The sequence below is a fragment of the Triticum aestivum genome, chromosome 3D (assembly GCF_018294505.1).
Source record: "Triticum aestivum cultivar Chinese Spring chromosome 3D, IWGSC CS RefSeq v2.1, whole genome shotgun sequence".
NCBI lineage: Eukaryota > Viridiplantae > Streptophyta > Magnoliopsida > Poales > Poaceae > Triticum > Triticum aestivum.
In genome coordinates, this window is record NC_057802.1 from 460,294,870 (window position 1) to 460,318,868 (window position 23,999).

General features: G+C 46.2%; 1 protein-coding gene and 1 long non-coding RNA gene across 2 annotated transcripts; both read right to left on the reverse strand.

Annotated features, from left to right (window-relative positions):
• Positions 1–418: 418 nt before the first annotated feature.
• LOC123074950 (zinc finger protein CONSTANS-LIKE 2) lies at positions 419–2,095 on the reverse strand. The gene is made up of 3 exons (XM_044497670.1): positions 1,535–2,095; positions 1,249–1,416; positions 419–1,156 (listed from the first exon to the last, which is right to left on the reverse strand). Exons 1-3 carry the CDS (start codon positions 1,970–1,972, stop codon positions 794–796), a joined length of 969 nt encoding a protein of 322 aa, XP_044353605.1. The 5' UTR covers positions 1,973–2,095; the 3' UTR covers positions 419–793.
• A 5,313-nt stretch (positions 2,096–7,408) lies between these two features.
• Positions 7,409–12,694, reverse strand: LOC123079666 (uncharacterized). Its single transcript, XR_006438061.1, has 4 exons — positions 12,353–12,694; positions 12,139–12,259; positions 8,204–12,058; positions 7,409–7,871 (listed from the first exon to the last, which is right to left on the reverse strand). It is a non-coding gene; the product is annotated as an uncharacterized lncRNA (long non-coding RNA).
• Positions 12,695–23,999: the final 11,305 nt, after the last annotated feature.

Consider the following 23,999-nt stretch of genomic DNA (forward strand, 5'->3'; position numbering starts at 1 on the left):
CTCTCCGGCGATGAGACGGCGATCCATCCGGACGCACGTACCCCTTTGACCTCCCATCGCCGTTGCGATCGATCCATCTCCGACGACGACGGAACGGCCAGCCTAACCCCACCCAACCACGTACGCGGCCGGGTCGGGCAAGCCGCTAGTGTGAGCTGAAAGAAATGCGCGCGAACTGCATGCAGAAGCGTCGTGTCGTGTCTTGTCCTGTCACGGTCGCTGACTGGCCATGGCCCATGTAGTGCGTGGACTTTGTTACAAACAGGTGCCCCCCTGCCACTGGGAGATCGACAACAGTTGAGTGTAGTCGGAGGAGAAGGAAAATGGGCAACACAAAACGAGCACGGAAGGTTGCAGGGGAGCCGGCAAGCAGCACTGAGAATTCAGGTGAGTTTTGGACGACAGAGGAGCATGCACTTGGACCCGGGAGTGGGGCACATAATTTTTCAAGCTTTTTTATACATGGAAGTAACCGGGAACTCACGGAACACACACAAGTTGTTCTCAAAGTCTAGCACGAGGAAGGCGATCGGTCTCTCTCTCCTTTTGTCTCCGACTCTCATGATGTTTCTGGCTAAAGGTTACAATAATACAGCCCCGGGGGACAAGGTCAACGGGCGCCACTCTGACCTCCATGGCTGCACTGTGCCGCGCACACGGCAGCTGGCCGAGCCGCCACCCTGACCTGACCGATCGGGCTATGGTAGTGCTGCCGTCTGGTGCGCCGGACGGAGCCCACCAAAAACAACTAACGGCTCCACCGACCCTTCCATGCCGTGCCGTCGATCGCCTACTACGAGGCCAGGTTCACGGACAACATGTCGCCCAGGGTGGCCCACAGCTCCTCGTCGACGTCGAAGCCGACCTGCCGCGGCCCCTCCGCCCCCGGTGCCCGCCACCACCAGTCGCCATTGTCGCCGGCTCCAGCGAACGCTGCTGCGGCGGTGCCGTTGCAGACGCTGTCGTCCTTGATATGCTGCTGGCCGTGGTAGCGGCTGTTCCCGGTGCTCTGGTTGCTGGGCTCGCTGTACCCGCAGTAGTCGTAGCTGTTGTCGGACGCCTCCCGGTCGTCGGTCTCCGCCTCCGCCTCGCCGTTCCTCGCGAACCGGCCCTTCACCCTCGGCCGGCTGTCGGCCAGAGACTTCCTGCACGCGTACTGGCGGACCAGAGCCAATGATGGCAAGACGTTAGTGGCAAGAGACGGTGTGCATTTGCAGGGTGTTGATGGAGAATCGAGATGGTACTTACGGTGATTTTTTTGGTGAAGTTCCTCTGGTGGCGTTTCAAGCGATATCGCTCCACCCGCTCCTTCCTCTCTTCTGCGCTGTATCGCCCGACCTTCTGCGAGAACGGCCCTCCTCCGGCGTCTTGGCCGCAGCTGTCGCCTGACGGCACCGGCGATGATCCGTTCATCCCCTGCTTCATTAGTTTTGTCAGCAAAAGGCAAGGAAAACAAGAGTCCACAGCTCAATTGCGATCTCCAGACAGCCCGATCGATCGCAATTGTGCAAGTTACCGGATTCTGGCGCCGTACCTGGAGATCGCCGGTGCTGAAGACGCGGCGGACTGTGCAAGCCGAGCTGCTGAAATCGTACAAGTCGCCGCAGGAGGAGGACGGGGAGGAGGACATGGGTGGCAAAGACAGCTGCTGGTGAGGGGACGAGGACGAGGACGAGAAGAATGCACCGCCGCCGTTGAGGTTATCACCGAGCTGGATGTGGAGCGGGAGCGGGAGCGAGTGCGCGCTGATGCTCCTGTGGATGTTGTTGTAGTACGACGACTGGAGCGACGACGAGTAGGACGACGGCGGAGACGAGGCGGTGGCGGCGAAGGGAGGGAACGCTCCACCGACATTGCCACCGTCGAAGTATCCCCCGGCGGCAGACCGAGGGATCAGGGTCGGCACGGCGGTCAGGGCCTCCTGCATGTAGGCGTCGCCGTACGAAGGCGCCGACGAGGAATGACGGAACATTTCCGGCCGGCCGGACGGACGGACTTTCTTCCTCCGGACGTGGAAATGAAAAGGCCTGTGGGTGCCTTTAGCTCGTGCGGGGACTGTGTGCGTGTGCGTGTGTTTTGCTGGGAGGTTGAAGTGGAGGGACGCGGGTATAAGAAGGGTCTGGGCTTGGCGCGTACACTACAGAGCTAGTAGTGCTGTTGTGCACTGAAAGAAAGATGCAGGGTAGGGTTGGGTAGGGTCACGCGCACTATTCCCTCCCGCTGCAGTAAAAAAGACTAGTCCAGGCGATGCCGCATGATAACAGTTTACCGCTAATGTTTGGCAAGTCGCCTAAGCAGTCGAATCATCAGGCTTGGATCATTGGATGGATGGCGTACGTGAGGAGGGATCCGTCACATCCCCCTACCACTGGAGGAGTGGAAGGTCAGGAAGATGACTGTAAGTGATGTGAATACATGCACCAACCATAAGCTGGTGGTTTTGCAGGAACTTCTACCTGGGTTCTAGTAATGGAAATCAAGGGAAAACCCCGTTTTCTCCAAAAGCATGCATCAACTATGCGGAGGCTGGGGAAAACCCTCCTTTTCCATGAGAAAAAGGCGACGGGTTGATTTTTTTCACCATAACAACAAAGAATGGACCGCATGACATTGCACGATTTTAATGATCGAGCTTCCTTGATGTGCACAAACTATTCAGACTGATCGCACGAAAGTATATTTTTGAACAAATATATTACTGTGGAAAAAAAATACATTACTGTGGAAATTTGATGATAAAAACCTTAAAAGCCATATCCCGTGAAGAGAGAGTGCCATTTATGCCCATTCTACCATATAAGCCGACTACCATTACAAGATCGTCCAGACTGAAGGGCATCAAGGACTTGTCGTACTGCTGAATTGTGTGCCATAGCCAATAGTCCCTATAAAGGTTGTCTGGCCTTCTATTATACCATAAGGTGCTACTCGTTGCAATATGCTCTTACTTGAAAACCAAAAGAAATTGCTCGGAGAATGAACAGCTAGGGAATATGCTCCAACTAAGTGCAGGACGATTATCAAACACAGGCAAGTTGATGCCAGAACCTTTCTGTATAAAATCAGCTCAATAAGGTACGGAGCCACGCCTTACTCAAAGATATTTTTTTGCTTGCATGGACGACCAACTGCCGACTGCCAGTACGTTCACGGCTAGTACTTTGTTTATACGGCAGTTATTATTCAGATGGTCATACAACGATAGATGAATTAGACTCATACGCCAAACAAGATGACCCTAACTTTCCGAAAAGGAGAGAGAAGGTTTTGCCTAAGTGGTACCACCTCGTGACAAAGATTAATTTGACCGCACTTGTGAAGCAACAAACTGTTATACCTAACAAGATATAGACTTGTACACAGCAACAGAACAGGAAGAGAAAGACAAAACACACTCTTGATATCCTGTTTCTGCTTACTTTGGATATCTATCGCCGGTTTAGATCAACATAACAAGCAGAGAGCAGCAGTACTAAACAGAAATGGAGCAGGAAAGGAATGGTTGTAGAATACGTACTGTAATCGGACAACGATATGCTGCTTGCCAGAAGGGGACTATGGTCCCTCTACATCAACTTGCTGGGCTTTATCTCCGAATCGACGAACTTGGCCAAGTAGCCCTTATCTTCGTACATTAAGATCCCCAATAGTACTGTGGTGCTGAAATTAGATAAACAAGAAGATGCTTTCCCTGCCATATTCCAAAGACAGTTTGATGTACAAGATATATGTCACTGTCAAAGATCTTATGGGCCTCATTGCTGCACAATTTGCACTGGACCGAAAGAGGACGAGGGGGGTTCCCACCATGCTCACCTCTTGAATCAGGAGAGAACACTGATCAGAGTTGTTTTGACAGTCAAGAGAACGGGTTCCATTTTTTCTTCCCAATACAGAGTATTTATCTCAATACAGAGCATACCATCTCAATATACAGAGATGGTGTACATTTACCAATACAGAGCATATCATCTCAATATACGGAGTATTTATGTCAATCAATCGATGCACTAATGTCCTAAAACAATCCACAGGTTCAGATATGTCTTCAGATGCATGTTCTAGCACATAGGTCTAACTTAGCTGGCGATCGTTTTCTTCATTCCGATTAGACATTTGAGATGCCTTTCCAAACTTAACGTGTTTTAGGACTTCTAGCTTTTGGATTGGCACATTCAGTTATAATTAATGCATATCAAAATTCGGCAAAGCAGTGATGCTCTATTGCAGAATAGGTATTGGAATATATACTTAGGTGTTTCTGCTTCTTTTCTCTTTTTGGTGCAAGGGATCTTGGAATATATACTTAAGGTAGTCTACATTAACAATAACTTATGAACAAAATGCAAAGTGATTACCATGTGAAGTTCATAGGCAACTCTGAAATATATTAGCAAAATTTGATAAGTAGGTTGATATGTCAATCTGCTATATCTGGTCTTCATGGGATGACCATCGCCTTGAAATCTCACTTCACGCATGAAGATTATGATACATCTCTCTCATGGATGAGTATTGCATGTAATAACATGGTCAAACTAAATCACTTTGAGCATGGTACTACCCAATCATAGTGAATTTCTTTTGAGCAACCTATCCTGTAATAGCCAGAGATATGCCAGATCTGTGCATGTTTTGCTACTAGACTAATAACATATCAAAGCTTCTAAATAAGTCCATCTTCCAAATAGTTTGCATTCTTGTTGCATTAGTTTACGTAAAATATCCATGGATGTGTATTGGAATATAATTTTGTTGGACGTGACTGTTTCAAATCATAAACCTACAACACCTGGGTGAGCCAACTGTCTTTCTTTAGCTGAAAGTATCTGAATTTTTTTGGAAGAAATTTAAGTAAATACTATTACCTCCGTTGAAACACGTCAATTATTTCCGAACGGAGGGAGTAATAATTAGAGGCTACAAAATTCAAGTCATTATTGGAGTTGTGAGTGTGTCAGACTTTCGTTTCTCCATCTGTTTTTAACTTGATAATTTCTCTTCCTGCTCACAGTGAACTTACTTTTAGTAAGAGAATTTTGATCAATAATACATCGACGTCAATATATTTCAATTGTCCCAATATTGGCAGTGAGCAGCACTTCTCCAATCATTTCGCCCCGTCTCTCCCGCGAGAGACAGGGCGAAACCTAACGCGCCGCCAGCCCAGCCCCCTCGCTTCCCCATCTTCCCCTCGCCGCCGCCAGGGCGCGAAGCCCGGCCGGCGTCGGCGGCGGCGAGGATCTCCTTCCTCCTCACCTGATCTGTTGCGGCGCGGGCGCGGCACCTTGGCAGGGACGCCTCGTTCTGGCGCAGGGCGTGGTGGTGGGGCTGCGTACGGTCGCGCTGGTGGCGGGATTGGACGGCGGCTCTGCGGCGGCTGCGTGGCGGCGTGGTGCGGGGCGGCGGCGGCCAGGCCCAGCAAGCAGGCGGCGGCGTACGGCGGGATGTCCAGCGGCGGCCGATCTGGGCTCAGATGGGCTTCGGCGGGCCGTGCATGCTGCTGGCTTGTCTTCCATGCTCCGTCAATGGCAAACTGCTCCTGGGCTCGACCCGCAACACGAGGACGTCGGGGGCTCCGACCCTCGGCGTGGCGGTGGTGGCTACTTCCTTCGCCGGAGGTGGTCGGCCAGCTGGTTGTGGCATCACACATCCAGTCCCAGCGCCGAGTGGGAGATGATGCTGCCGGTGAAAACCGTGCTATGACTTCGGTCAGGGCAGGCGATGGCGGCGTTTTCGCGTCATTATCTTGATGAAGACATCGCCACTGTAGCTACCGTCGACTAGCTTGCGCTGCTCCGGGTGAAAACCTAGACCCGGGGTTCCCGGATCGAACGATGGCGACACTTTAGGCGTCGTTCTCCCTCATGGGGGCATTGTTTTTGGAGCAGCGGCTGGATGGAGGAGACAAGTGGTGGAGCGGTTTTTCATTTACCACATCAAAGACGGCGGATCTCGGCGGCGTGGTGCAATGGGGATTCGGTGTCCGATGCAAGGAGATGGACTCGCGCAGGAGGAGGACGTTGTCTGGCGTCATGGTGGCGTTGATGGCAGAGAGGCCTAGCAAGGTCGGTGCGTTAGTTTTTGCTCTGAAGATGGATTGGTGGAAGATGGCGGCGACAGCACATGAGAGTGCGTCGGACCGGTGTATACCCCAAACCCAGTATGTGGCTTGGTTGGGGCCTCCGACATTAGATGTTAGGCATTTGTGCGATGTCTGTTTGGTATTAGGCTCGGACTATCGGCACACCTTCATCAAGTGGATAGAAATAGTGACATATGTTGCTAGGATGGTGGCTTCAGACTATCTGATGTACTACTTTGTAAGGTCTTTGTGAATAATTAATAAAATGGCTGCATGCATCGCTCAGATGCAGAGGCGGGGGGTAATCCTCCTTTTCTAAAAAAAAATGGCACCTACCAAGTTATGGTCAGTTCCTGTCCTTGAAAAGAAGTTCTAATTTCATCCTTGCATGATCAAATTTCAGGGACAAAATGGTTTGTATTGAAGAAGGAAGGAGGTAATGTGATACAAGAAGGGATAGAGACTAGTGCCAGTTCGGTTTCAGAAGGAAGACGGATTCTTTTTACTTATGTCAACAGTAGCAGAGCAAACTCTGCTAATCGACTGTGGATGGGACATCAACCAAACATGAATAAGTCTTCGCACACTTATCTCTAGCATTACTACTTTACAGATGCCCTGTGCGCAGAAAGACATTGTCAGTTGTCATTTGAAAGTACAACTGTTTTTGAGACCATGAAGTTTCTCCAATCTTGCACTGACTGAAAAGGCAATTGGATGATGATGAAAGGTCACAATCAAAAAATACAGGAATATTATGTGCAGTGGCATCTTGGCAGCTTTCAGTGTTTTCCTGAAAGAGAAACTTGAAGTTAACTCATATTGATGTTAGTATCCTATGTACCAAAATATTTTGTACATATGACAGAGAAGAGGTTGCATATTTCTTGGTAGGTCATAATTAACTAAATTTAATGATGTAAGAGGAAATCATTGATGGTAATAGTTGATCAGGTAGTCAACATAAGGCACTAAGGAGACTAAAACTTCTAAGAAGTAACAGCTAACAGGTCAAGGGGCAAAATAGTTGCACCACTACTTTTTTCTAGTGGGTAGGCAAACAGAAAATCGACGCCACGAGTAAACTCTATTTGTCAACTGAACGTAACCCAGCACAATACACCCCTCCCCCACCCCCACCCCCAAAGTCGCAGAGTGACACCAATGAGTGCAACATACATTTATCTCACTATTACTATTTTTCAGTTTCTATGTCTTGACAATGAGGAATTATTTCCTAGAAAACAGTGTGCTCGTCAACTACAACAGGGGAACAAATTATCAAAAATTAAGTTAAGGGATTACATGGTTTCTTTTCAAACAAAAAGTCGGGGATAACATGCTCGTTAACATTCTTCAAACCTACAAAAGCTCTAACACAATTTAAACTAATACACATGCTGAGGAGATAACTTATGCGTTAAACAATAGAAAAGAAAAATGTAGCTGGTGATCTAACCAGCCTTGCGTCAGCACCTGGCGTCGGCATTTCCAACTGCCATCAATATCCAGCTGTCCATCATATCGAGGCCTAGCAGCACTCAAACACGGCCAAGGTGTTAGTCCTAGTGATTCGGTTGCCAGTTCAGTACTCATCAGAAGTCGAATTTGAGGCCTGCTTGCACCTAGCAGTTCAATCAACAACGGCTTGATAACATCTACATTTCACCTCAACATAGTTTATCAGTTAGGCCTGCTCTTGAAGAACAGCTCCACATCCTTTGCAAAAGCACCGGCAAGTCCGATCAAGTGATCATCGCCGTCAGCCCCTCACCCTCTTCTCTATCTTCGAAAACACAATCATGCAAATCTATGCAACATTACTACTTATGAATATTAAGGCAGGCATTCTTATCAGAAAATGCTACAAAAAATTCAGAAAAATCTCATGGCCGAAGAGGTGCTACTGAGTACTGACTAGTAGTGATACCTTTAAAAAAAAAACTACTCCCTCCGTTCCATAATATAAGAGTGTTTTTGACACTAATGTAGCATCAAAAGCGCTCATAATTATTATTATTATGGGACGGGGGGAGTACTAGCGATCGCTTGATCATCGATTTCAGACATCAGCAATAGAAATAGTAGAGGGTGATAATAGACATGGCAGTGCCTCACCTTGGATGTTGGCGACGAGCAATTTGGACTGGATGGCGCGCGCATGTGGTTCCTCCACCCGTACGCGTTGCCCGCCGCGGGTTGCTTCCTCCGGCTCGTTAACCCCTAAATCCCTCTGCAATAATCATCCTTCTCCGCCCGTTCCTGTTCTTCATAACCTTCTTCCGCCACGACAACCACCGCCGCCGCCGCTTCTTGCTGCACCGGCTGCCGCGGCGCGCGGCCGAAGGGCCTGCGGCGGCGAACCGCGATGAGGGGTGGGGGCGGCGGGGCGCCTTTTTTTTTTTGTTTGAGGAAAGGCGGTGTAGTTTTTTTTTTTTTTTTTTTTGAGAAGTGTGTAGTTTTCTTCATCTCGTCTTCCTTCGATGGCCATCAGGCATCAGCCCATCACGAGTCCAGTCCATCGATAGGCAGTGGGCTGGTGGGCTACTTGCGGGCTGTAAGTCGAGTGCTGGTGGGTCTGTTTGGATCCTCTTTGCTGCAGCTGGTCATTGGCAAGAAATCAAGTTAGCCGTGGCTCGGGGGAGGGAATATTCGGTGGAAATCAAGTTATACTTAGGCAGGTGGTCATTGGCAAGAAAAGGAGGATACTACACTTCTGGAAACCAAACAATTCCGGCTAAAAATCTATAAAAAATCAGGAAGGCATTTCCATTAGCTGGTATACATTGATTTAATACCAAAGATTTGATTTTCTCTCTATATATTCTAAATATACTAAACCTGGCCAGGTTTAGTTTACCAGGTTTTTTTGACTTTTCTTATCAGCCAAAATCGGACCAATAGGTGGGCGACACGTGCTTTAGTGGGGGATGTGGCCAGGTACACGTCCGGGTGCGCATAGCGATTTCTGCTGGAAAACATAGTAAATTGAGGGCTCCGGTCTCCATTGGTTGCATGTCCTCCTCTCTCCTCAGTTCCTAATTGGTTGCATGTCCTGGTCATGGAGAGATTGAGTTGGCCACGGCTTTATTGGAAATACACTTTGGTTCCTGGTTGTATATGCACCTATATGGGGATTTCTTTTTAATATTTTAATAAAAAGTCAAAATAGGTAAGAATATTTTGACAAAACACTTGACTTACTTTTGCATTGATATATAAATGTCGACGAAAAAAAAACAAAAGTTGACCTCACAGCAAAAAAGACAAAATTTATTTGCTATTATAGGTCACTATTCATACTATTTTAGTCAAAAATTTGTCTTTTTTGAAAAGAAGTCAAAAGGATATTTTTTTTGGACGCGACTAGGCGGCGCCCGAGCGCCTAGTCGGGGGAGCGAGCACTCTCCCATAATAGGAAAGAGCACCCACGCGTCCCGCAGGAACACCTGGAAAAGGAAAACGTCATGTCCCATGTGCTCAACGTTATATATCCCACCTGCATTTATTATGGGATCAAAAACTTTAAAAAGTTGTAACTTTTGATTCGGGTGTCAAAATTCAGATCCGTTTTCACCGTTGGGTTTCTCGCGACGAGTTCTTCAAAACTAGATCCCATATGAGTAGGTTTCAACAAACTTTTTTTCCGAGCAACTTTGTGTGCTATAGAGGCAACTTTAGTGTTACAGGAAAGTAACTCATTTTTTTCATAGTATGACTACCTATCAGCGGATGATCCTTGTAAGTTGGTACCATGACTACCAATTGACTAGCTACACCTCTAAAATCTTGACTCTACCTCTATGACCCAAACATAATTACAAGTATGCAAAACCTTTAGATATTTATCAAATAATGGTCTTGGTAATGTTTCTGTTCATGAGGATTGGGCAACTGGATACATGGTTTTAGGCAAACTATTTATTGATTGTGGGCAACTAGATACTTGGCTTTAGGCAACTGTATTGTTGATTGTGGGCAACTATGACTGAAAAGGGGTAAAAGAACATACACATATTCATTTTTGGAGGGTTCACAGATAAATTTAATCCTCTAAAAATAGTTCACGGTTTTAGTTCCATGACCAACTCCACCCTGCTTCCCCTTTATGATTATTCGCCAAGTATTTATGATCATACCAAGGGATCCCACCCTGAGGAGATAAATTCTTGACGCGTCTCTATGACACAAACTTGAAAAGGTATCTAAAACCTTTTCATATTAGCCAAATTATGGTCTTGATAATTGTTTTGTTCATAAGGATTGGGTAACTGGATACATGGTTTTAGACAACTGTATGGTTGATTGTGGGCAACTGGATACATGATTTTAGACAACTGTATGGTTGATTGTGGGCAACTGAATACATGATTTTGTGCAACATTATGGTTGATTGTAGGCAACTATGACACCTAGAAAAGGGATAAAGAACATACACATGTTCAGTTTTGGAGGGGGTTACAAATAAAGTTAATCCCCTAAAAACACTGCGTGGTTTTAGTTATGTCCCCACGACCAGCTCCACGCTGCCCCCCCTCTATGATCATTCGCCTAGTATTTATGATCATACCAAGGGATCCAACCTGAGGAGATGAAATTCTTGATGCATCTCTATGCCACAATTTTAATTGAAAGGTATCTAAAACCTTTACATATAAGCCAAATTATGGTCTTGATAATGTTTCTGTTCATGAGGATTGGGCAACTGGATACATGGTTCTAGGAAACTGTATAGTTGAATGTGCGCAACTATGACACCTGAAAAAGGGATAAAGAACACACACATATTTGCTTTTTAGGGGTTCACAGATAAACTTAATCTCATAAAAAACTTCATGGTTTTAGTTATGTCCCCATTACCAACTCCATCCCGCCACCCTCTATGATCATTCGGCAAGTGTTTATGATCATACCAAGGGATCCCACCCGAAGAGAAGAAATTCTTGACACACCACTATGACACAAACTTAATTGAAAGGTATCTAAAACCATTGGATGTTGGCCAAATCGTGGTCTTGGTAATGTTTCTGTTCATGAGATTGGGCAATGAGATACATGGTTTTAGGCAACTGTATGGTTAATTATAGGCAACTATATCATCTTTCATGTATTGTGCATAAACAAAGGATGCAGACTATGTACGGCAAGTATGGTATCTTTTACTGTGTGTTTTTGTTGTGTGATAATTTTCCCAAAATCACACGTTGTTCTACATATTCATCAACCAGACGACGACTACATGCAAAAATAAATGGAAGACCATGTGGCTATATACAGGATCCAAAGGAAATTCTTAACTAACATATGCAACCAAGAATAGCAGGGCCAAAAAATCATTCGACGATACTGCCACACAAATTAATCGCCCGGCTGGCCAAGAGATAGCTTCCATTCAAATGAGCACGTCACAGATCGATCATTGAAAATATATAGATAGAATGCTTACAATTCTAACTGTAACTGAAGCAACTCTAACTGTAATTGTAGGCAACTCGTGATAAAAACAGGAGCAACTAGTTGCAAACATCTCACTGACAGTAAGAATCAGTTCGTGAATGACACAAAAAAATGGTAGACTGAAGATAACTAGAAGAAGCGCTTATCAATTCCATAAAAATTAAAGCAACTTTGCCTTTAATTCTAGGCAACCATGTTAAAAACTGGAGCAACTATTCACAAGTAGTTCCATGATAGTAGGCATTAGTTTTGTACAGTAACAACTAGGATGTTAAAAAAACATAGGCTCACTAGGAGATGCACGGGAGTGTTCAGAATGAAAGAGAAACTATGTGTCAACTGAAATGAATAGAAAGTTGCCTAATTAGGATTTTGAAGTGATGGATTATGAGGAGTAACGTTTCCTGTGAAGCGAGCAACTCGTGGTTGGTTGGAGCAATAGCAGAAACAACCGTCACTACGGGTGGTAGAAACACCAAGTCTGGGTCGAAGGGGACGGGGTGGTGGGGGCAAATGCTGCAGCAGATCGGAGCAGATTAGCAAGAACAAGTATGAGTAAATGGAGAAGCAAAGGGGTTGGGGGATTGGAGAGAAACCTGCATGCTTACGGGCACTCGGCTGAATTTGGTGCAGCATACTGCAAGCTGTGGCGCCTTGAAGGCCAGCTATGTGTGTGTGTCTTGCCGCCGGCGGCGTCTGCTGCTGTTTTTGGTGGTCCTGGACAATTGGCTTGGTCAACAATCAAGTTGAACTACGAAATCAAGAGAGGGAGATGGTAGACCTTGTGAAATCAAGAGAGAGATGGCCGACCTAATGCGCAGAGCTCGCACAACACAACCTACGGGGACAGCCCATGCCGGAGGGAGGTAGATTGAGCTGGCGACCAACGGCGCAGGGGACCAGGGGAGCAGGCCCTGCCGGGCGCCGTGTGCATCACCAGGAGGAAGCAGGAGGAGGGGACGGCCGGGCGCGTGCTGGGCGCGGCGCTCGTCGCCGGGAGTGGGCAAGAAGAGGAGGCGACCGAGGGTGTGCTTGGCGTGGCGCGCGTCAACGGGAGGAGGAGCGCAGCGGAGGGGCGCGTCGCCCGGTGGGACGGCGCGTGTGAGGTTGGATGAATGGATAAGGTGTGGGAGGTGAACGACGAGTATCGGGACGGATCGGACGGTTGGGGTTCATGCGCTCGCGACGTCTACATAGCGCAGCTGCGCGTTGAAGAATTCTGGATTTTTTTGTGGATTTTATTTCTCATAAGTATAATAGAAGGTCAAGTTTATTTTAAAAATATTTTCAAATTTTTTTGACTTTTTGTTGAATTACTATTTTTTTCCCATATAGGATGCATATATCCCCTAGACCAAAAGTTCCCCTCCCGGCTTCCATTCTCTTTTTGGCTGATTCTGCATGGATGCTTGCTTTTTCCTTCCAACTCTTTCCTTCTTCCCGCCACGTACGCTGTGTTGGGGTCGGTTCCCGCCCACGCCTTCTGGTTCTACCACAGTGTCGGTTGCCCCTTTTTTACAGCCTTCTCGGTGATTCTGCAGCATGTGCGGTATTTGCTTTCAACTAGCAAGATGCCCGTGCATTGCATGGAACATCAAGATGCATTTTTTTACAAAACACCTGTTGTGATTGACCCATGCAGGAGTAATCTCATGTGTAAAAACTAATAATATTTCAAGAATTTTATGGAAAAAAAGGTATCTCGAGAATTTCATCGAGAAAATGATATCTCGAGAAAGATGAGAGATAAGGAGGAGTGGGGCGTGGTGGTGACCGGTGGTTGGACTGGGCGGAGGCATGGGGATGGACAGCGCCGGCAGCGGCCACCATGCCAGATTGTTCCAGAGACTTCCTTTTTTATTTGCTCAGCAATGAAGTTGTGAGAGATAAGGATGAATGAGACAAGGCCTTATCTGTAAATTTGGAGAGAGGTGCGGGGTTTTTTGTAAAATTGTCATAGTTTGCTTTCTATCCGTTAGATATAGATCGGACGGTCTATATTACAAGATGGCAGGATTTTTTATAAGAGTAGAGATTTGTGCTCTGCCTCTCTGCTGCTGGCTATAAATACCGGCTGCGCTGTGCGTCCGTCTTCCATTCCAGCTCCTCCCATTTCTGCTCTTTCTTTCCAACTAGTGGTGCCATCTGCTGACCCGGCGATGGTTGCTCCTGCTTCTGCCCGGTCTGGACGGCGTCGTCCTCCTGGGATTCGGGCGGCCGTTATTGCCCGTGTGCGCCATGCCGGCATGCGTCTTCCTCTTGCGGATTCTTCGTCGGTGACGTCAGACGCTGATGTGCCTGGTCAGTTGCCTGGCGTTCATTCAGGGCGGCGTTTCCGCTCTGCGGCTTGCCGGCCGCTCAGTTCTGGCGTGCTGTCTACATCGACGGAAGACGGCAGTGCAGGCGATCTCTCCGTCCACTCCGGTGATCCACTGAACGGCTACTACGTCGACAGACGACAGCCCTTGAAGTTCTACGACGGCGAAGAAACCATAGCGGACGGCCACGACAGCCACCCGTCGTTGGCAACATCATGGCCGACGCACGAGAATGTGTCCATGCAGGGCTCCCAGGCGATGCGTCAAATTACATGGCCTCGCCACGCGAGCGACGCATCCGCACTGTCCTCCACCATCAGGCCCGGCACATCCTGCTCGAGCCAGTAACCGTGCGGCTGCCCAGATCGTCGGCAGTCCGCCGTCCTGCGTCGTCTTTGTGGAGAGCTGCCCCTCGCACACGCTCTCCGTCGTGCGTCCAGAATCCGGCGACGGCCGTGTGCCGGAGCATCCCTCCTCCGGCGCCCACTCAACCACGATGACGTGCCTGCGCGTCGCCACCTCGAAACCGTCCGGCAGCCGTGCGAGCCCGTCTGCGGCGACCAGGCCCGGCTGGACTACCAAGAGGAACGACACGACGCCGTTTTTACTGGATCTCGCGCTGACATGCACGCCGGGCTGTTGAAGGCTTGAAGCTCACGTACAGCACCGACGCCGCAGGGCGAGCTTTCAGCCACTTCAAGCAGCTCAGGTCTTGCCGCGACAGTCTGCTCTCGGCAAAGGCCGCGCGAAGAACAGGGGGGCTTGCCGATGTGGAACACCCGTGTGGCTAGGTCATGCCGGAGCCTCACCAGTTTCGGCCGCTCCAGCGCGTCTAGCGTTTTGAGGATGATGCCGGTGGACGCTTTCGCGTCCGCGACGACGCCCTCCAGCAGCTTGCACGTCACATGGTGGCGCCTCCAAGCTGCATCAGGTGGTGCATCCGCTACCGCGGAAGCTCGCCCATGCCCCTCTCCAGTTTCGACTCTCCAAAACCGGTCGAGACGCATGCACCTTGACCTTGTGTCAGTGCCCTGCCATTCTATGCCACTAGATTCATCAGCCCGCGTCAACTGCAGGATGGTGAGCACAGGACGACTGCATCCTGCTCGCTCTCTTGACCATGTGGTGCCTAGGCTAGATGAGCGTGTGCCTAGCTGACGGGTGCGCGTGAGCGCTGTGTATGTGTGTGTGACTGTGCGTGCTTGCTTGGTGCAGCTTGATGTGCGTGCTCCTCGACAATCCATCTTACGCTCTTTCCACCCTGCTCCTCCCCTTGCCCTGACTCCGAGGCGGCGGACATGCGTAGCCGCTGTTCCACTGGTGCGTGCGCGACGCCGACGCGGTCATTTTACTCTCTTTACCGTGCAGAATATCCCGGAGCATATGACTCCTACCGTCGTCGCCGTCCTTACATGTCGTGCCCGGCCCACCGAGACCATTATGCCCAGGAAGAAACTGTTTCTTGTTTGAAACAAGGCCAGTGAGAAAATGTTTAGTCCTTGATTAGAGCATTCCAACAGCCGCGCTAAACGAGCGCCGCGCCGCAAATTTTGCCATTTTAGCACGCGCGCAACATATAGACAAGCTCCAGCGGGCGCGCAATAACCGCGCGCGGCATAAGGAGTTGGGCGCGCGGTCCGAATTGCCAACTCGCGCTGTGTATTTGGGGCGCCCGCTTCCGCGCGCGGCACACATGAGCGCTCGCGCCGCACTCTCTCCTCCCCGCCACCTTCGCCCCGCGCGCGCTGGCGCCGGCGAACTTGACCCGATGGACGCACGCGCCGGCACCCCGCTCACCCCATCCTACAGCCGCGACCCCTCCACCGCCGCCGCCGCCGCCGTAAACCCTAGCGCGGGGAGCGTTGGCCTCGCCACCGCCGGAGCTCCTCCGAGCATCGGCCTCGCGCGCGGCCTCTTCATGCCGCCGCGGATGACCTCGGCGGCGGGTGGCGTCGCGCCGGCGCCGCCCCGTGCCGCCCCCCCTCCCCCGAAGCTCCCCAATGCGGCGCGACCGAAGAAGGGCAAGACATCCGCGAAGAAGAACAAGGCGGCGGACGGCTCCGGCACCTCGAAGGCGAGGAGAAAGAAGCTTGCAGGGCGTGTGACGGGCGCATCGGCTACCGAAGCGCCGGCGAGCTCACTCGTTGAGCCGGCGGTCGACGCGCACAACGTGTTCGACGATATGCCCCAAAGGTAGAAAAAATTTCCAACTTTTCTTTTCTTGTTATTTTTTGAATGCATTCATATAGATAGCTTATTTGCATTGTTCTATATATTTTGTAGTCTCAACGATGATGCATACATGTCAACTATGGGTGTTGGCTCCAACAATTCGCATTGGTCTCAAACCAATGACATGCATTTCGAAGACCATGAGTTCGAGGTGGACGAGGATGGTGAGGGCATTGTCGACGCGCCGAAAGGAAGAGCGGGCAATTACACCAACGCCGAAGACATCTTACTATGCAATACTTGGTTGCAAGTGTCGAGGGATCCATCCGTTGGAGGTGATCAAAGTAGAGATGCTTATTGAGGGCGGATGCAAGAACACTTTGATGTTCGCAACATGAGTGGAATTGATCGCTCCGAGCGATCACTTCGGTCCCGGTGGTCGACAATCAACAAGGATTGTCAAAAGTGGGCGGCCGCACAAAAGGCAGTTGACAAGTTGAACCCAAATGGCACCAATGAGGACGATAGAGTTAGTGGCATTTCATCCATGTTCATGATACTTGTTGTTGGTGTTTGAAGTGCTAAGTTGCTTTGTTTTCATGTAGTACAACATTGCACAAAACTTGTTCAAAGGAGAGGAGAAGAGAACCAAGAAGGGGAAGATCAAGAAAGGAAGGATATTTACCTTGCCTCATTGCTATGAAGTGTTGAAGGATGATGAGAAATGGAAGAAGCGTGATGATTTGGATGATTTGGATTTGAGCAACAAACGCAAGCGAACAATTGAGTTGGATGATGATGATGAGGAGGAGGATGATGATGCATCAAGTGATGACGGCAAGAGAAGCCCCACACCCAACTCGGTTTCATACTCTAAGACAAAACGACCGGATGGGTGCAAGAAAGACGCAAAAGAAAAGAAGAAGAGGAAAGGAGATGATGAGCTCAAAAAATGCTATGGAAGCTACTGTGAAGACAAGAAAAGAAGCCAACGACGTGAGGAAAATGGCAAGGAACCAAGATGTCGCGACCTAGGAGAGGAGGTTGGCGGCCGAGGAGAGGAGGGTGGCGGCCGAGGAGAGGAAGGTGGCTTTGGAAGAGAGGAAGGTGAGCAATGAGGAGCGAACTAGATTGTTGGAATGGGAGAAGCACTTGTTCTTCTTGGACACATATATCCTCAATGAGGCGCAAAAGGAGTATGTTAATCTTGCCCATGATTCACGCAATGGGTGGCGGTGGCCTTGGCGCCATGGGTAGCGGTGGCCTTGGCGCCATGGGAGGCATGGGTGGCTTCGGAGGTACCGTGGGCGGCTTAGATGCCATGGGTGGCTTTGGAGCTACCATGGAGACCATGGGAGGCATGGGTGGCTTTGGAGCACCCCCCGGCGCTATGGCCGCCAGGAGGCATGAGTTTTGCTTCTCTCATGGGAGGCATGGGTCCACCTCCGGCCGCCATGGGCGGAATGTCTTCCGGTGTGCCTCACACACCTTCCCATGAAGATGCCGTTGAAGATCTTGGCAACACCGTCCGAGCTTCACGTGATGCGGTGCATGACAATGATGATGAGGAGGAAGAAACATCTTCGGAGAAGGAAGAATCGTCTTCCGAAGATGAGGACGAAGACGAGGACGAGGCTTGATGTGTCTTTCGTTTGTGTCATGAACTTGGTTTGCATTTTGAACTTGATTGGATGAACTTGTGGGCATGATTTTGAACTTGTGGGCATGAACTTTTATTCATCAACTTGTTTGTGTGAAATTTATATGTCATGTTCATTGCATTTTGAATGTTTGAAATCCATTTTGTGTCCAAAATGCAATATATGCAATACCCCGGCGAGTCGCGCGCGCTGCTGGAGCGGCGCGCGCACGCTGCATTTTAGCGCGGCTGTTGGAGCCAGCGCTGCCGGCCGCGCAAAACCAGGCGAAGGGGTAAAATAGTTTTTAGCGTGTGACGCGTTGGGCGGTTGTTGGAGATGCTCTTAGTTGAGTCGGGGATGCTATGTTGCACTGCAATGCAGTTGGTTGTTAAAAAAAATGAGTGGCTAGGGGTCAGGTGACTGGAATTCATAATTTGGGTCAGTTCCTTTTTATTCCGTCCACGTTGATCGATGGCCCAGGCATTTGGCTCGGCGGGCTATAGGGTTGTGGCAGGTGCGCAGGTAATGCACGCACTAGCTCGCTGCTTCGCTCGGAGTAGATTAACGCACAGCCACATCACATGCTAGATACCGAATAATGTCAGCATCGGCACTATGATGCCTGTTTCTTTTTTGAATTTCAAAGAAACAGACTTCTACAAATTAAAAAAAACGTAATTTTTTGTACACACAAATAGTGTACTATATCTTACGAATTTGCATAAAAAACCATACTTGTATGCAAGAGATACAAAGAAGATAAATAAAAATGAAGATAAAATGTGAAGACATCTGTATCACAATGTTTATCCATCTCTTTGTATTGTGTGCCTGTCCAATGAAAAAACAAGTGGCACTAAAAAATGTCTATTGAAGAATGAATTAGTGCATTTATACTACCCTATAAGAAGAAAGGAAATAAAAAACCAAAATAAATAATGACAAAATTTGGACACTACAAAGAGGCTAAACCTTTTTATACTATGCAAGAATAAACATATAATAGTGATTTTTACAACAAGAAGTTCCCTGTGAAGGAATGAATTAGTGGCTTTGATACTATCCATAAAGAAAAATTAAAAAAATGACAAAATTTGCACACAGTTTACGCAGAAATTTCACTTTGTTATAATATGCAAGAATAAACATGTAATAGTGGATTTTTTTTTGCAAAAGAGGGATTTTTCCAGAGAATGAATGAATTAGTTGCATTGGTATTTGATCAACATCATCTGTACTTATGAAAATCAAAATAATGAAGTTTTCCATGAAAGAATGAAATAGTGGCATTAGTGTCACCCTTTAATAAGAAAAAAAAGAAGGAAATAATGACAAAACTGACACACAATTTAATCAGATTTTGCATTTTTTATAATACAAAAGGATAAGCACATAATAGTGGAGTTTTCTCTAAAAAGAAGTTTCCTAGGAAGGAATGAATTAATGGCATTGGTATTGCTCTTTAAGAAGAAAGAAATGAAACAAAAATAAAAAATTGGAAATATGTTGTTTTCTAAGGAATAATGAATTAGTATGATTTGTATTACCCTTTACGACGAAAGAAAATTAAAAAAAAATCCGAATCAAATAATGTCAAAATTTACACACAAATTGCATAAAAATTGCACATTTTTATAATATGCAAGCACAAGATTATAATAGTGGATTCTATTGAATTTTTTTTACTAAAAAGGAATGAATCAGTGGCATTGGTAGTACCATTAAAGAAATGAAACAAGACCTAAAACCAAATCAAAATAATGAAGTTCTCCAAAAATATAATTGAAAGTGAAACAAAATACTGATAATGAAGTTTTTTAGGAAAGCAAGAAAATAAGTAAAAATCTCAAACAAAATCAAAATAATGAAGTATTTCTAAGAAATAAAGAATAGGTGGCTTTAGTAGGACTCTTAAGAAAAAATTAAAATGAAAATAGAAATAAAACAAAATCATAATAATATTTTGTTTAAGAAATAACGAATTACTGGCATTGATATTACCCTTTAAGAAGAAAGAAACGAATAAAATGAATAACTAAAACATGCACACAATTTCCATAAAAATGCGCTTTTAAATAATATGCAAGAATAAGCATATTATAGTGAAATTGCGCAAAAACAAATTCCTATGAAGGAATGAATTGTATCATTGGTGTTGCCCTTAAAAAAGAAAGAAAATAAAAAATCCTTAAAAAATAGTGAAATTTTCCAAGAAAGAATAAATTAGTGGCATCGGCATTACCCTTTAAGAAAAATAAAATTAAAAATAAAACAAACTGCGAAAAAATTGTACATAATATTCAAAAAAAATGTGTTTCTCACAATATGCATGACTAAACATATAATAGTGAAATTTTCGCAAAAAGACAATTCCAAAAAAGGAACAGGTTAGTGCCATTAAGTTTACCCTTGAAGAAGAAAGAAAATAACAAAATAAGTAACAAATTCAAAATAAGGAACAACGAATCAGTAGCAATAGTATTATCATTTAAAGAAGAAAGATAACAAAAAAAATTCAAGAAAACTTGCACACAATTCCGCAATAAATTGCACTTTTTGTAGTATGCAAATAATAAGCATATAATAGTATAATTTGTCAGATATTGCATAGTATTTATATCTGTACATTTACACTCATTCAACATCCAAAAAATACCCACAAAAAGAAAAGAAAAACCAACTGACAAAAAAATCAGAAAACAAAAGTAAAAATAGATTAAAAACAGAAAAAAAAACATAAAACAAACAAAGGGATAGAGGAGGGCTTCGGCCCAGTCGAAAGAAAAACAAGCCCAGCATAACAAACAACATCTGCTAAAAAAAGCACAACAATGCAACAACATTTCGATGTGTTGCCACTTTGTATGTAACCCCAACGTGCACACAGCGAAGATCCTATTATGGCATACACAGGAGCAAAACCTACTGTTGGACATGTCCAAAAAATTGCAACAGCTCTGTATCTCTTTATTACGGGACCGAATACTGCAAGAGGCTATACAAGGATGATCTAATTTAGGGAAAATCAGTTGCAATTTCTGCAGTACGGTCGTGTCACCGTACACAGCCCACTATGTAGGATGGCCTCTATACAGTTCTAATAAGCACCTTTTATTAGAGATGTACCAGCTTTTATCGTTCTGTTTATCAGCATATATTATGCATGGTTGTAATAAATGTACTTCTTTGCCATCTTAAACTTTCATATATATTGATATGCTCTTCTTTACCAAATAGAAAAAGATAGACAAAAAGCTACAATGCATATTCTATTTAACTTATAATTGTTTATAGTTCTATCATTTCAACTACGGTCTACATAGTTGCGATTTACCGACGGGCACGGAGTGGCGCCGCTCGGGCTAAGCTAGTAACCGACTATAGATGGCCCAAAGCTTACGGTATCCTTGAGCACACAGCAAAGAAACAAGTGACTCTTCATCCATCTCTTCGTCATGGCATCCAAGAACACAACGACCCGGATGGCTGCGGTTTCCGTGGTTCTTGTGATCATGTCTTTCACCCTATCATCATCGCCCTGCTACGCTCCTACAAGTAATGACATTTCTTGTTGTTTTATTCACGTGATGCCAAATTTTGAAGTCCTCTAGAGTCCGGATTGGATATTTGCATCTGTAAATTTGTTAACGAAAATCTGCCTCTATTTCTCACTACACACATAATTCAATTGCTGCTATTAATTGCTTAATTCATGTTGGGACTTATGGATCATCGATCGAAATTGCAGTTGAAGATGGAGCGAATCCTCCAACGTGCTTCCATGTGGAAAAATGCCAAGACCGTTGCCAGACTGCATGCAGCATCAGCGGCCAACCCTCCATTGGAGCCTACTGCAAGCTTGATCAATGTTGTTGTGCCTAACATGATGCTTCTTTTTTTGCTCGAACAATAATTTTATTATAAATTCTTGCAAATGTAATATTGGTTACCAATAACACATACAATTGGGCCTCTTATGTCATGCAGTCCAGATCTGTTACTATAGTGAGGACAATGCTAATGAATTGCATGTCACAAAAATCTTGCTTGTGTTTTACCTGGTTAATAATTTCCTGGGAAAAGACAATGATTTACATTATGTAAATTGTTGATGTTCGATTTGTTTGAACTCTCAACTTTTTTTTGCGGTGGAAAAGGAGTTATATATTAATCAAGCAGCAGGTACATCTGCCTTACAAATGTTCAGTACATCTCCAGGTCCAGATTTAAGCCAAACGGCAGTACGTCTTTCTCTCCTGCCAAAGTTAGCCATGTAGTGGCTTACATTATTTTGCTCACGTCTAATGTGCTTGATTAAGAGCTCCCTTCCAGATTGAACTCTCAACCAGATAAATGCATAAGCGTGCCCCTACAGATGCTATAAAAATCAAAGTTTTTTTTGTCTTGCGGAAAGGCCTAAGGCCGTATATTAAGTATCATAGGCCATTACAAGCACATCCTTACAAAGGAATAAAATTACATTTAAACATAAAAAGTATAGCTTGATGCCGCCTCAAGCCTCCGTCAGTGCAAACTTAATAAAACCTACAAGCTTGTAGAAACAACGGCCGAGAAGTCATCGATGCAAACAAGAAGACCCCGACGACCACTAGATTTTGTCTTGCTTGCCCCACGTCAAAGGTGATGCTCACATCATAATGGCGGTGAAGGGGCACTTAGAAGTTGTTTAGATACCCCCGCAAAAAAAAAGTTGTTTGTGCAGTATTGGTTCTCCTTAAACGTGATTCCGGATGTAACAACCTAAAACTTTGTTTGGTTTTTCTAACTGAATCATGGATATATAAAATCAAGTTCTACAAAAACCCAAAAAAAGACAGTTTATAGAAAATGACCAATATAGGTTTTTGCACAAACCAGTTTTCTGTATACAACAGACTTCAGTGAACCGGGTCAGAAAGAATCGACCGCACGGCGATAACGGCATCCAGCGTGATCGTTGTGCAACTGTACCGGCGGCCGGCGACATCTGTAGTTTGGCGAAGCGGACGTCCTCTCTGTGTGCACCTCCGCTGGCGGAGAAACAAAGGCGCCATGTGTGCCTCTGCCGGCGGCGACGTGAGAGCTTGATGCTGCTGCCGTGGGTACATCTGTTACTCGTATCTCACGTCCATCCTCTGAAGAGTGAATGTACGTAGCACTACTTTTCCTATAACTAAGCTGCTCGATCGTATGAGAGACCTAGCAATGTATTATTCGATTATTACTCTGGTAGGTGAGCTTGCAATTTTGCTGATCTACTCAATCATACGAGACGGCAACATCAACTATATCAGTGCATGGAGAGCTACGTGAAGCGTTCTATAGCGTGGGAGAACGACGCGAGGGTGAGGCCATAGAAGAGATTGGTGAATCGAGATGAGCAAGACAAATTGCGATCGGGAGAATGTGATTTTCAATAGGTGACTGAAGCAAAGTACTGTATAATCGTGTTTTCTTATTTTTCTCAAAAATCCTCTAATAACTCGTTTTCTAAAACCTCTCATCTAATCCTTGGTGGCCAAATATATATCTACATCTATATCTAATGTTAAAGAGATTTGTTTTTGAGGGGTAAGACACACTTTATTGATCATAAACCATAGTTTGTGAGATACAACTTGCATGGGGATTAACAAGCCACATATGGCGCCCCTGCTGAAAAGAAAGCGAGGATCTAGCTATTTTGTGAGCATCTCCGTTCGACGCCCTACCCTCAAAAACAAAGATACAATTAAACGCCGAAGCACGCAGGTTGATCTCTGATATGATGGCTTCATGCTTGCCTCCGTGGCCCTTGTTTATGTCACTGATCACCTGTTTAGAATCTGAAGCAATAATGAAATCATGGATATGCAGATCTTCAGCCAGCGACAACGCTTCCCGGCAGGCTATTGCTTCCAACGTTGCCACGTCCAACACCCCTGGAATCACTAGAGCTGAACTTCCCATATAGTCTCCATTTTCATCCCTACATATTGCGGCTGCCGACCCACCTCTGTTGAAGCGAGCGACTCCCGCTTCCACATGAATTTTGGCATATCCCGCGGGCGGTGCCTTTGGTCGAGCTGTGGGTGCAGCGTGTGTGTTCCTTGTTCCTTCTGTTTCAACCTTCGGCTTGCTATCTTCCAGAGTCTGCAACTCGCTTAAGAATCTCTCCACGAAGCTGTGAGTAACATAGGGGCTCTGGAAGATTCCTTCGTGAATTGCCTGACGTCGAGCCCACCAAACTGCCCAGAGCGTCACCGATTGTTTGACGAAGGATGCATCCGGTAATGCTTCTACCAACGAGAATAGCCAAAGCTTGGCGTTCGACTCTGTGGATGCACA